This window comes from Ictalurus punctatus, chromosome 4 (assembly GCF_001660625.3).
Source record: "Ictalurus punctatus breed USDA103 chromosome 4, Coco_2.0, whole genome shotgun sequence".
Taxonomy (NCBI): domain Eukaryota; kingdom Metazoa; phylum Chordata; class Actinopteri; order Siluriformes; family Ictaluridae; genus Ictalurus; species Ictalurus punctatus.
The window spans coordinates 34559392-34574391 of NC_071284.1; the positions used below are offsets into that span (position 1 = coordinate 34559392).

The following is a 15000-nucleotide window of genomic DNA, read 5'->3' on the forward strand; positions in this document are numbered from 1 at the left end:
TCTCCATCCTCATGCCTGCGTGTATATAATCTTCTGCTGCTCCTGTTGGTGGTTTGGGGCTTTTTATTTTATCGCAGGAGTGAATGAGTTCTGCATTTCCTGTATTTCATCTCCTTTGTGTTTGTGTTTGTGTGTCTGTTTGCCATCACGTGTTGTCCATGTGTCCTGTCACCATGACAACCTGTGCAGAAGGTAAATGCTCTATCATCTCACGCCATCTCCTTCAGTTTAACCCTCACTTTAGGTTCTTCTCTTCGCTGCATGTTCACCAGAGCTGCTAATAACAGGGTGCATGCACATGCAGTGTGTGTGTGTGTGTGTGTGTGTGTGTGTGTGTGTGTGTGTGTGTGTGTGTGTGGTTAGCAGCAGAGATAATGGCTGCCTGAGTCAGAATCCTGTATGTGTGTAAAGTCGGGGGTGTTTATACTTTAGTAGGACAGTGAGGCGAGGCAGTGCTGCCTCAGCATGTTGAAGCTGCTGAGACGGAGAAAGTTCTCGGCTGCATTGATTTAAGTGCAGATGTGTAAAACCGCAGTGCTGATGGGATCTGATCTAAGCAGATCCACCTCACACACTGCCTCAGATATTCCCTCACACTGCCTTTATACTGCATCACACACTGTCTCAAACATTACCATACCCTGTCCTTATATTGCCTCACACACTGCCTCAAACATTACCTCAGACTGCCCTTATAATGCCTCACACACACTGCCTCATACATTACCTCAGACTGCCCTTATAATGCCTCACACACACTGCCTCAAACGTTACCTCAGACTGCCCTTATAATGCCTCACACACACTGCCTCAAACATTACCTCAGACTACCCTCATAATGCCTCACACACTTCCTCAAACATTACCTCAGACTACCCTTATAATGCCTCACACACTGCCTCAAACTTACCTCACCCTGCCCTCATAATGCCTCACACACTGCCTCAAACTTACCTCACCCTGCCCATATAATGCTTCACACACACTGCCTCAAACATTACCTCAGACTACTCTTATAATGCCTCACACACTGCCTCAAACTTACCTCAGATTGACCTTATAATGCCTCACACACACACTGCCTCAAGCGTTACCTCAGACTGCCCCTAACCTACCTCAAATTTTCTCATAATTTTCCTGTTATACTCTCTCATACTGCCTTATCCTACTTTCCTACACTTCCCCTTGCTCTCTCCGTACTCCTTTCTTGCATGTCCACAGTCTGTCACACTCCCATATACTCCCTCATGTACTCTTATATCCTCTCTTATACCGCCTCATATTTTTACTCTCCATTCTTCCCCATTTATTCTCTTATACTTCTTCATGCTCCCTCATACTCTACTCTCCTGTGTTACAAAAACAAGACGGAATTAAAGACTTTTCAGTGAAATAGAAATACATTTATGAGTAAATGTTTGGGAAGTGTAAGGGCTTTGTCCTCTGGCTTTATTAGAAACCCTGTAAGTGTAAGTGTGTGTGTGTGTGTGTGTGTGTGTGTGTGTGTGTGTGTGTGTGTGTGTGTGTGTGTGAGGTGGTGTCTGATGTTGCTCTGGTTGGATACGTCCTGTGAGGTTCCGTCTCTCTCCTGGTGCATGGTGCTGAGCTTATAACCTCCCAGGATAAACAAGTCTGGAGGGAGCTGCAGCTGTATTTCCTGCGTTACTGCCCACATTACTAAAGCTTTGCTGTTCACTAAATCACTTCTAAATCGCTAGCGCTCGTGTCTGAAACCTGAGCGTGCTAGCAGGTTAATCCGCTATCAGAAAGATGCTCAACGAATTCAGAATGTCTTGATTCTTGTCGTCTCTGGAAAAAAGTACAACTGTATAGAAGTATGTTGGTGTTGAGATGAGTCTACATCTCAGTAGTGCACGCAGACTTTTGGACCTGACTGTATTTACCACTAATATTTAAGGAGAAGCAGATGTTTTTCAGATTAACTAGCGCTCACAGACATACTCTCGTGTGCTTACTCAGCGTCGGGTGTTTTTAACAGTTTGACCTGCTGGTGGAGCTCTTCCAGGATGAGGATAAAGTTACCAGCCCTACAGGAAGTGGTCCTCCCCCCGGGGGGCGCACTCGCCTGAGCATCAAACCAGACAAGGGCAAACCGGACCAGGCCAGCAAGGAGCACAAGAAGACCGTGGGCCTGCAGGTGGGCCACAGAATAATAATAATCATAATAATAATATTTATTATAATAATTATCATCATCATAATAATAATGATAATAATCATGATGATGGTAATAATGATAATAATGATTATTAATAATGATGATGATTAATAATAATAAGAAGAATAATCATAATTCTTGTTCATCTTCTATTGTAATAATTCTTATTATATTGTATGGAATGAATGTAGTTTTGTAAATCACTATAAAGATATCGATGACTATTTTAATAAAATTTTAATATGCTATTACATTTAATTAATTAACTAATTATTTAACTGTAATAGAAGGTCTTCATAAATATAATCATTTATTATAAGTATCAATACTAAATGAACAATTAAGAATTACATATTAATAATTGATCCTATCGATATACTAATTATAAATGATGAGAATGAAATGAATAATTAATAGGAGAGAGAGATTAGCGTTACTGAATGAGCGAGTTGTAGCTCGTCAGTTATTAAACACTTATAAAGGTTTTTTTTGTCCTTAGGAAATTTTATACTAATAAATGTGTCGGTATCTCGTGGTCTTTAAGAGACAACAATTATTAACAGCATTGAAATAATTCATTCCTTTTTTTTTATTTACTCCTATTTCATCGATGACCTTGTGTATATAAAATGTTTCTAGTTATTTCTCTGTAATAATTTAAGCAGAACTGTGTTTATACGTGTTATCTTTTTGTCCGCCGCAGTTCCGTAACTCTCTCCAGCTGCTGATGGAGACGCTAAATGCCACGACGCCGCACTATGTCCGCTGCATCAAACCCAACGACCACAAATACGCCTTCACGTAAGGAGCAGAACGCCTTCACAAGCAGACCTTCTGTAGGGGAAGTACAGTACAGTTCATGCTGGACGTGTGTTAATGCTCATAAATATAAAGATAAAAGATGGGTCTTTTTCAGGATGGGTGTTTTTTAATGCCTATTAGATTGTGTACTGTGTGGTTATTTATTTATTTATTTATTTATTTACAAATTCGTGTTGTATTCATATTTCTCTATTAAAATGTCCTTCATTGATTTGTGTCAGCAATAAATAAAAAAAAAAGCAAAAGTGTGATTTTGTTCCTGAGTTGGTAAACGATTGTGATTTTTAATATTCATGATTTTAGGATTGAGCACATTAATTGTGATTATTATTATTATTATTATTATTATTATTATCATACTTTACGATGAAGACGAATTTGAATAATTTCAGGTTTGACCCGAAGCGGGCGGTGCAGCAGCTGAGGGCGTGTGGAGTCCTCGAAACCATCCGCATCTCCGCTGCAGGATTTCCGTCCAGGTCAAAACTAACATCAGCACGACTTATTTAGTTATTTAGAGGAAATATAGACTATTGAAGTAGATACAAATAGTGTGTGTGTGTGTGTGTGTGTGTGTTACAGGTGGACCTATCAGGAGTTCTTCAGCCGTTATCGTGTGTTGATGAAGCAGAAAGATGTCCAGGCTGATAGGAAAATGACCTGCAGGAACGTTCTGGAGAAACTGGTGCAGGTGAGAAACAGTTCAGAAACTTCAGCCCAGGTTTCAGCACACTGACTAACTATATATACATCTCTCTCATATTCTCTCATACTCCCTCATACTGTCTCATACTCCCTCATACTGTCTCATACTCCCTCATACTCTCTCATACTCTCTCATACTCCCTCATACTGTCTCATACTCCCTCATACTCTCTCATACTCCCTCATACTGTCTCATACTCCCTCATACTCCCTCATACTGTCTCATACTCCCTCATACTCTCTCATACTCTCTCATACTCTCTCATACTCCCTCATACTCCTCCATACTCCCTCATACTCCCTCATACTCCCTCATACTCCCTCATACTCCCTCACACTCCCTCATACTCTCTCATACTCTCTCATACTCTCTCATACTCCCTCATACTCCCTCATACTCCCTCATACTCCCTCATACTCCCTCATACTCCCTCATACTGTCTCATACTCCCTCATACTCCCTCATACTGTCTCATACTCCCTCATACTCCTCCATACTCTCTCATACTCCCTCATACTCCCTCATACTCTCTCATACTCTCTCATACTCCCTCATACTCCCTCATACTCCCTCATACTCTCTCATACTCTCTCATACTCCCCCATACTCCCCCATACTCCCCCATACTCCCTCATACTCCCTCATACTCCTCCATACTCCTCCATACTCCCTCATACTCCCTCATACTCCCTCATACTCTCTCATACTCTCTCATACTCTCTCATACTCCCCCATACTCCCTCATACTCCCTCATACTCCCTCATACTCCCTCATACTGTCTCATACTCCCTCATACTCCCTCATACTCCTCCATACTCCCTCATACTCTCTCATACTCTCTCATACTCTCTCATACTCTCTCATACTCTCTCATACTCTCTCATACTCCCTCATACTCCCTCATACTCCCTCATACTCCTCCATACTCCCTCATACTCCCTCATACTCTCTCATACTCTCTCATACTCCCCCATACTCCCCCATACTCCCTCATACTCCCTCATACTGCCTCATACTCCCTCATACTGTCTCATACTCCCTCATACTCCCTCATACTCCTCCGTACTCCCTCATACTCTCTCATACTCTCTCATACTCTCTCATACTCCCTCATACTGTCTCATACTCCTCCATACTCCCTCATACTCCCTCATACTCCTCCATACTCCCTCATACTCCTCCATACTCCTCCGTACTCTCTCGTACTCCCTCGTACTCCCTCGTACTCCCTCGTACTCCCTCATACTCCCTCATACTCCCTCATACTCCTCCATACTCCTCCATACTCCTCCATACTCCTCCATACTCCCTCATACTCCCCCATACTCTCCCATACTCCCTCATACTCCCTCATACTCCCTCATACTCTCTCATACTCCCTCATACTCCCTCATACTCCCTCATACTCTCTCATACTCCCTCATACTCCCTCATACTCCCTCATACTCTCTCATACTCCTCCATACTCCCTCATACTCCCTCATACTCTCTCATACTCTCTCATACTCTCTCATACTCCCTCATACTCCCTCATACTCTCTCATACTCCCTCATACTCTCTCATACTCCCTCATACTCTCTCATACTCCTCCATACTCCCTCATATGCTCTAATATTCCCCTATACTCTTATACTTCCACATGCTCTCTATATACTCTCTTGCATCCTCTGATGCTTCTCTCTACACTTGATTCCTCATACTCTCTATCCCTTTATTCTCTGCTATTTTGTCATACTGAAGTTAGTACATGTGTGTATTTATGTGAGATGTGCTGCTGTGTTTCGTCTTTAGCGGGACTTAAATCTTTAGCGATTCTACATTTGCCTGTATAATTTATAGATCACGTTCCTAATACAATTCTGTTGAATGATTGGTTAAATTAATTGGAAGGTTTATGAAGCTTATTGTCCGTATCGTCCCTCCACGCGTCAGCTTTCGAATGGTCTCGTTTGCCCTCTGCAGGATCAGGATAAGTACCAGTTTGGGAAGACGAAGATCTTTTTCCGAGCCGGTCAGGTGGCGTACCTGGAGAAACTCCGGGCCGATAAACTCCGAGCAGCCTGCATCCGCATCCAGAAAACCATCCGCTGCTGGCTGGAGCGCAAGAAGTACCTGCGCATGAAACGAGCCGCCATCGTCATCCAGAGATACGTCCGAGGATACCAGGCCCGATGGTGAGGAACAGAAGGCTCTAGATGATTAGACAGGTGGATAGAAGGATGAGCTAAAAGTTCTAAAGGTTCTTCTTGTCGTTTTCAGCCTGGCGAAGTTTCTGCGCCGCACCCGAGCCGCCATCGTCATTCAGAAGTACCAGCGCATGTACGTACAGAGAACCAGCTACAGGCGCAAACGCAACGCCGCCCTCGCCATGCAGTGTATCCTCCGAGCGTACATGGCCCGACAGCAGTACAAAGCGGTACACACACACGCTCACACACTAACCTTAACCCTATTCACAGACACAAACTCCTTCTCACACACACACACATATATATATATATACGAAGAACGGTTGAAGCTAAAAACATCAGGGAGTTTGTTTCTTTCTATATATCATTACTTTTATTTATTAGGAGCACAACATCTTATATCGTACGCTTAAATTTTTTCCTGTGCTTGTGTGTGTTTATCTCCTTGTCCTTATCTCTATCTACGTGTGTGTGTGTGTGTGTGCTTTCTCTGCATGTCCAGCTGCTGCGAGAGCACAAAGCCATCATCATCCAGAAGATGGTGCGCGGCTGGTTGGCGCGTCAGTGGTATAAGCGCTCTCTGGAGGCGGTGGTCTACCTGCAGTGCTGCGTGCGGCGCATGAGGGCCAAGCGCGAGCTCAAGAAGCTGAAGATCGAAGCGCGCTCCGTCGAGCACTACAAAAAACTCAACATCGGCATGGAGAACAAGATCATGCAGCTTCAGCGCAGAGTCGACGAGCAGGTAACACACACCTGACCGCTGGTCCTGTGGGACACGGAGTTTTCCCTGCTGTTGGTTTCACGTGCTGAATACAATCCACACGTCCGCACGTGCTGAATACAATCCACACGTGCTGAATATAATCCACACGTCCGCACGTGCTGAATACAATCCACACGTGCTGAATACAATCCACATGTCCGCACGTGCTGAATACAATCCACACGTGCTGAATACAATCCGCACGTGCTGAATACAATCCACACGTCCGCACGTGCTGAATACAATCCACACGTGCTGAATACAATCCACACGTGCTGAATACAATCCACACGTCCGCACGTGCTGAATACAATCCACACGTGCTGAATACAATCCACACGTGCTGAATACAATCCACACGTGCTGAATACAATCCACACGTGCTGAATACAATCCACACGTGCTGAATACAATCCACACGTCCGCACGTGCTGAATACAATCCACACGTGCTGAATACAATCCACACGTGCTGAATACAATCCACACGTCCGCACGTGCTGAATACAATCCACACGTGCTGAATACAATCCACACGTGCTGAATACAATCCACACGTCCGCACGTGCTGAATACAATCCACACGTGCTGAATACAATCCACACGTGCTGAATACAATCCACACGTCCACACGTGCTGAATACAATCCACACGTGCTGAATACAATCCACACGTCTACACGTGCTGAATACAATCCACACGTGCTGAATACAATCCACACGTGCTGAATACAATCCACACGTGCTGAATACAATCCACACGTCCGCACGTGCTGAATACAATCCGCACGTGCTGAATACAATCCGCACGTGCTGAATACAATCCACACGTCTACACGTGCTGAATACAATCCACACGTGCTGAATACAATCCACACGTGCTGAATACAATCCACACGTCCGCACGTGCTGAATACAATCCACACGTGCTGAATACAATCCACACGTGCTGAATACAATCCACACGTGCTGAATACAATCCACACGTGCTGAATACAATCCACACGTGCTGAATACAATCCACACGTCCGCACGTGCTGAATACAATCCACACGTGCTGAATACAATCCACACGTGCTGAATACAATCCACACGTCCGCACGTGCTGAATACAATCCACACGTGCTGAATACAATCCACACGTGCTGAATACAATCCACACGTCCGCACGTGCTGAATACAATCCACACGTGCTGAATACAATCCACACGTGCTGAATACAATCCACACGTCCACACGTGCTGAATACAATCCACACGTGCTGAATACAATCCACACGTCTACACGTGCTGAATACAATCCACACGTGCTGAATACAATCCACACGTGCTGAATACAATCCACACGTGCTGAATACAATCCACACGTCCGCACGTGCTGAATACAATCCGCACGTGCTGAATACAATCCGCACGTGCTGAATACAATCCACACGTCTACACGTGCTGAATACAATCCACACGTGCTGAATACAATCCACACGTGCTGAATACAATCCACACGTCCGCACGTGCTGAATACAATCCACACGTGCTGAATACAATCCACACGTGCTGAATACAATCCACACGTCTACACGTGCTGAATACAATCCACACGTGCTAAATACAATCCACACGTGCTGAATACAATCCACACGTCCGCACGTGCTGAATACAATCCGCACGTGCTGAATACAATCCACACGTGCTGAATACAATCCACACGTGCTGAATACAATCCACACGTGCTGAATACAATCCACACGTCCGCACGTGCTGAATACAATCCACACGTCTGCACGTGCTGAATACAATCCACACGTGCTGAATACAATCCACACGTCCGCACGTGCTGAATACAATCCACACGTCCGCACGTGCTGAATACAATCCACACGTGCTGAATACAATCCACACGTGCTGAATACAATCCACACGTGCTGAATACAATCCACACGTCCGCACGTGCTGAATACAATCCGCACGTGCTGAATACAATCCACACGTCCGCACGTGCTGAATACAATCCACACGTCCACACGTGCTGAATACAATCCACACGTGCTGAATACAATCCACACAGCTGAAGGTTTCACTGTTGATCTGCTGCTCAAAGGTTTTAAACATGTCTGTGCACCTAATTCTTTTTCTTTCATTCTTTTTTTTCCCACCATGCCAGCTTCTATGGCTGCACCTAATTCTAGATCAACCTCAATCCAGTCCATATTCTAATTCAATTAAAATTCATACCTAACTGTAATCTAATCTTAATCCAGAGAAAACTCTGAATCCAGCCTTAATCTGAACCTAATTTGAATTAAACTCAGATCTCTTTTTATTTATTTAGAACTCAGTCAGTTGTAGCATGTGGACATACTGATGTTCGGTGTGTTCCTTGCTGTAGAATAAGGAGAACCGGGTTCTGGGTGAACGTCTGAACAATTTGGAGAGCGCCCACGCCACTGAGAGCGAGCGTCTGCGCCGGGACCTGACTCGTTTACGCGGCGTGGAGGAGGAGGCGAAGAACAGCGCTAACCGAGTGACCACGCTACAGGAGGAGCTGGAGAAACTGCGCAAAGATCTACAGACCACGCAGAAGGAGAAGAAGGCCATTGAGGACTGGGCGCAGACCTACCAGGACGAGATGGAGAAGGTACGAGTGTGTGTGGGTGTGTGTGGGTGGTGTGTGTGGGTGTGTGTGGGTGGTGTGTGTGGGTGTGTGTGTGTGGGTGTGTTTGTGGGTGTGTGTGTGTGTGTGTGTGTGTGTGTGTGTGTGTGTGTGTGTGGGTGTGTATGTGTGTGTGTGGGTGGGTGTGTGTGGGTGTGTGTGGGTGTGGGGGGGGGGGGGGGGTGTGGGTGTGTGTGTGTCAGTCAGTTTAGGTCAGTGTATAGGTTTTTTGTATTTAATGTGTAAAGCCATTGTTTCAACTTTAATCTGGTAATCACAATATTGTGAAGTATATCGTGTAGTAAAGTATTTGTCACTGTCATGGCTCTTGATTTTGTGTGTGTGTGTGTGTGTGTGTGTGTGTGTGTGTGTGTGTAGATGATCTCAGAGTTAAAGGAACAGAATGATCTGTTGAAGAACGAGAAGGACGACCTGAACCGTCTGATCCAGGAGCAGAGCCAACAATGGACAGGTACTGAAACCATCCAACTATCCAGTCTGGTCCTAACCTGGTCCTAATCCCATCCTAATCCAGTCCTAACCCCATACTAATATGGTCCTAACTTCATCTTAATCCAGTCCTAATCTGGTAATAGTCCCCATCCTAATTCGATCCTAATCAAGTTCTAATCCAGTTTTAACCCCATCCTAATTCGGTCCTAACCACATCCTAACCAAGTCTAATCCAGTCTTAACCCCATCCTAATCTGGTCCTACCCTGATCCCATTTCTAGTCTTAATCTGGTCCTACCACCATCGTAATCTGGTCCTAACCCCATTCTAATCCAGTTGTAACCCCATCCTAATTCAGTACTAACCGGGTCCTTAACCGATCCAAATCCAGTCTTTACAAGGTCCTAACACAGTCCTAACCTGCTCCAAATCCAGTCTAATCCAATCCTAAACCAGTCCTAATCCAGTCCCAACCTAGCCCTAAACCAATCCTAATACAGTCTTAATCTAGTGCTATCCCAGTCCTTAGCCTGTTCTAACACAGTACTTATCTCATTTAAATTCAGATTGAGTTCTAATCCACCCTTAATCCAGACCTAGTCAGTCTTAATCCAGACCGTAGTTTAATCCAGATTTAATCTGGATCTAATTTGTATTTTACCCAGATGTAGAATCCAGTCATTAACTCAGTCCTTATCTGGTTTTCCTCTGACTGTTTTTGATGCCGTCATAATCTCAGTCCTTAATCCAATCTAATCTTGAACATACCTGAGCCCTTAGTAAATCTTAAATCGGTTATTAATCCAGTCATTACTAATCTCCAGCCCAGTGTTACCTCAGTTCTGATTTGATCCTAGCTGAATCTGTGTGTGTGTGTGTGTGTGTGTGTGTGTGTGTGTGTGTGTGTGTAGAGAGGATGCAGAGGGCTCTGAAGGAGGAGACGGCTCAGCTGGAGAGCGATTTAAACGAGGAGAGATCACGATATCAGAACCTCCTCACCGAGCACCTGAGACTGGAGGAGAAATACGACGATCTCAAGGAGGAGATCTCACTCGGCACGGTGAACACACATGCTGTACATGTAAACACACACAGGACACACACACCCATAACGCAGTGTAACACACTCTCGCTTCTTTCAGAACGTCCCCAAACCGGGCCACAGGAGAACCGACTCCACACACAGCAGCAACGAGTCCGAATACACCTACAACTCCGAGTTCGCCGAATCCGAGGAGGGAGCGCGAGGAGCCGAGGTGAAGCGGCGAGATTTTACATCACTTCCTGTGAAACTTGGGATAATCTGGTTTAAACTGTTCACGTGTGTGTGTGTGTGTGTGTGTGTGTGTGTGTGTGTGTGTAGGACGTGACCAAAGGAGCAGCGTTGGACATGGCTCTGTTCCTGAAGCTGCAGAAGCGAGTGACGGAGCTCGAGCAGGAGAAACAGGGCCTGCAGAACGAACTGGACCGAAAAGAGGAGCAGTTTCAGCGGGCTAGAGCCAGGGTACACACACACACACACACACACACACACACACACACACACACACACACACACATATTCTCCAGGCTGTATAACAGTACAAAAACTACTCCCATCAATTTCGGTATGAACTTCTACCATGGTTTATTTCCATGCTAATCGATATCTATGCTAGCAGAGAGTATGAGGTTTAGCATTAAACGTGGCCTGGGTATTATCACTGCGTTCTCAGGGTTTGTTTTTAAATGCTGAACGACTCTTTCCTCGCTTGCAGGACGACGAAGAGCATAAGAAGGCTCGCGGCGCTGAACTGGAGTATGAATCTCTTAAGGTAAACGCACACATGGTCCAGAAAGCTTTTCTAGCTTCTCTAGCGTCCTTCCTCTCACTCTGTGTGTGTGTGTGTGTGTGTGTGTGTGTGTGTTTAGCGTCAGGAGCTGGAGTCGGAGAATAAGAAGCTGAGACACAACCTGAACGAGATGCGTCAGACTCTGGCGGGGAAAGACGGCTCCATGTCGGCCTACAAGGTCCTGATGGAGCAGTTAAACTCCTCCAACGAGGAGCTGGAGGTCCGGAAGGAGGAGGTGCTCATCCTGCGCTCACAACTCGTCAGCCAGAAAGAAGCCATGCAGCACAAGGTGACTTACACACACACACACACACACACACGCGCGCGCATGTACGCATGTCCTACAACCTCTCATAGGTTCTCGGTATGAACATCTATCTCAGGTGATCCAGTCAAAACGAGATCTGAAAAGTGATTTTTTTGCATATCCCAGCATGTTAGGAAGTTGGGGTCAGAGCGCAGGGTCGGACATGATACAGCGCCCCCTGGAGCAGAGAGGGTTAAGGGCCTTGCTCAAGGGCCCAACAGTGGCAGCTTGGCAGTGCTGGGGCTCGAACCCCCGACCTTCCCGATTAGCCACTAAGCCACCCCTGTCGGTATTCAGGGTTCGTTGCTAGCCATGAAGTCATGCTGAGCTTTATGTTTACGATGTTTTTATCAGGTCATTTGTATACGTTTGAGATTTTGAATTTTTAAACGTGAAATGCGCTTTCCATATCGCTCGTAGAATTTGCAGCGGTTTTAATGGTTATAATGGGAATTGTATTGGTTTTAATGGAAACTGTAATGGGTCTCTACTGGGAATTTGTTGCCTTCTCTTTGTGGCATGTTATTTCTAGTGGATACCATTAAGGACTGGTAATGGTTTTAATGGTTAACTAATGGTTTGTAATGGTATTTGTAGTGGAAACCATTAGAATTTCTGTGATGGTTTCTACTGTTGTTTTTTCAGCAGGGGTGTCATCTGTACATTAGTGTAACAGATACGAGTAAATGAACGCGATATTGGAGTAACAGCTGATACCAGTATCGCTATTGGTGCATCTCATGCACTAAAGTATTTTAGTATCGCTGTAATAAAGGTGTAATATTTCACATCTTTAGAGATTTACGAACTGAAGTGCCAGAAATGTCATTCCCAAGATCTCAAAATATTCTCACTGGAATTGCTGAGGAATTCGCCTGAAACGAGTCACCCGAAACATGCTAGCATCGCTAACACCGATGAGTTTGCCTAGCAAGGTTCAGACAAAGTGTTAAAGATTCAAGTAGGATTAAGGATTGTAGATTTAAGACGCTCGTGTCATGAATTGTCTGTCTGTTAAACCTGAAAATGCTTTCACACTGCGTTTGTTTGGTTTGTTTTTCACACCAGAGCACATGTAGTCCTTCTAAAGTTGAAGGGAGATGTTTTTAACCTCCCACTCAATCAGGTCGCAGGTTGGGGGAAGGAAAAACAGACATGGAGAATAATGTAGTTAGTGTCTTAGTGAGTGAATATGAAATTATAACAATTTTTTTTGCCTCTAAAGCTACAGTGAAGACAAACAACGTCCTGATCTGTAAGCTAGGACTGGCATGTTTCTATGGTTGCAGTGTAAATGTCACGTGAGCTGCATTTTTTTTTCTTATCAGTGAAACGGTGCTCCAGCTCGGCTTTCTCTAGGGGGAAAATACGCCAAGTGTGAAAGCAGCCGGATTCGAAAACTTTCATGAGTTTTGATGTCTTTCTCTCTGTTTTTCTTTTTCTCTCTCTCCTGTCACACTCCATAAAGGATGAGAAGGTACTGTCATTAGTGTCATTGGTGTCATTAGTGTCATTGTTGCCATTGATGTCATTGGTGCCATTAGTGTCATTAGTGTCATTGATGCCATTTGTGCCATTAGTGTAATTGGTGCTATTAGTGTCATTAGTGTCATTGTTGCCATTGATGCCATTGTCATTATTGTCATTGGTGCCACTGGTGTCATTGATGCCATTTGTGTCATTGGTGCCACTGGTGTCATTGTTGCCATTGATGTCATTGGTGCCACTGGTGTCATTATTGTCATTGGTGCCACTGGTGTCATTGATGCCATTTGTGTCATTGGTGCCACTGGTTTCATTTATGTCATTAGTTCCATTGGTGCCATTTGTGTCATTAGTTCCATTGGTGCCACTGGTGTCCTTTGTGTCATTTGTGTCATTAGTTCCATTGGTGCCATTTGTGTCATTAGTTCCATTGGTGCCACTGGTGTCCTTTGTGTCATTTGTGTCATTAGTTCCATAGGTGCCACTGGTGTCATTTGTGTGTTTTCAGTGGCGAGGTGTGTTTCTTGTGAACCATAATGTCCTTGTGAACATTACTGATGTGCTGGTTATTATTGACACTGTGTGTGTGTGTGTGTGTGTGTGTAGGAGACCATGACCGAGCCGCTGCACTATGTGGAGGATGTCCACAAATTCACAGATGCTAAAGAGATCTCTCAGGCTTACATGGGCCTCAAGGATACCAACAGGTGAACAACACACACACACACACACACACACACACACACACACACACACACACACACACACACACAACACAACACAACACAGTGAATCAACACTGATGTAATTGTACTTAAAAAAAAAAAAAAAAAAGTACATCCCTCCTCATCCTTGAGAGTGCTTTATTTGAACTACGAGCAGGAAGACCATGAAGTCAGCATTTATGATGTATTTTTGCGTAACACGTGGTTTATTCGTACATGAACGGAAATGCAACAGCGAAACACAATCGTACGTCTGCTAATGTGTCGTGGCAGAGAGGAGCGACTCTGTGGTAATAAAAAAAACGGGGAAAAAACAGGACAAATAAACCCAAAAATTCTCCTGTTACACCAGATTGATCCTTTAGCTGTAGAGATTAAGTTACATCGCTAGCTGCACGTTAATGACGTAGCTAATAAAAATAGTAAAGCAGCTGCTAGTCAGATCCAAAGCTAACCAGCTAAAAAGCCTGACCCAAAATTCAAAGTTAATAAATGATTGTTATTATTATTATTATTATTATTATTATTATTATACAAGTATTATAACATGTTAAAGACTAGCGAACATGTTAAAGTTATGCTAATTTGATTTTCTTTTGTGTAAACCTGAAGCCAATGTAAAGATTCTAAGAATTTAATAAACAGATTTAAAATGATTTGCTAAGAAACAGTTTAAATCCTAAAATTCTAGATTTGTACATTTTAAGAAAGATTTAAAGATTTTACACTTCAGGTTGCTAAAAATAGATACACGACTTTAGTTGCTAAAGACAGGGAAAAAACTAAGTTGCTAAAAATAGAATTTAAATTGTAAGTAGCTAAAAATCTATTTTAATATTGAAGTTGATAAAAAAAAAAACAGACGGTCAGTTCTGAGATTCTAACAAACA

General features: G+C 44.0%; 1 protein-coding gene across 7 annotated transcripts in view; it reads left to right on the forward strand.

The window, feature by feature from the left end:
• The window catches only part of myo5aa (myosin VAa), a 64850-nt gene that overhangs the window by 34145 nt on the left and 15705 nt on the right, over window positions 1–15000 (forward strand). For all 7 annotated transcript variants that reach the window (XM_053678286.1, XM_053678287.1, XM_053678288.1 and 4 more), the window contains 15 exons: window positions 2000–2158; window positions 2883–2980; window positions 3394–3480; window positions 3584–3692; window positions 5672–5883; window positions 5969–6125; window positions 6401–6640; window positions 9045–9293; window positions 9687–9780; window positions 10673–10821; window positions 10904–11017; window positions 11125–11265; window positions 11519–11575; window positions 11673–11882; window positions 13992–14092. In XM_053678286.1, coding sequence (XP_053534261.1) covers window positions 2000–2158; window positions 2883–2980; window positions 3394–3480; window positions 3584–3692; window positions 5672–5883; window positions 5969–6125; window positions 6401–6640; window positions 9045–9293; window positions 9687–9780; window positions 10673–10821; window positions 10904–11017; window positions 11125–11265; window positions 11519–11575; window positions 11673–11882; window positions 13992–14092 — 2177 coding nt within the window. The remainder of the gene's footprint in view (window positions 1–1999; window positions 2159–2882; window positions 2981–3393; window positions 3481–3583; window positions 3693–5671; window positions 5884–5968; window positions 6126–6400; window positions 6641–9044; window positions 9294–9686; window positions 9781–10672; window positions 10822–10903; window positions 11018–11124; window positions 11266–11518; window positions 11576–11672; window positions 11883–13991; window positions 14093–15000) is intronic.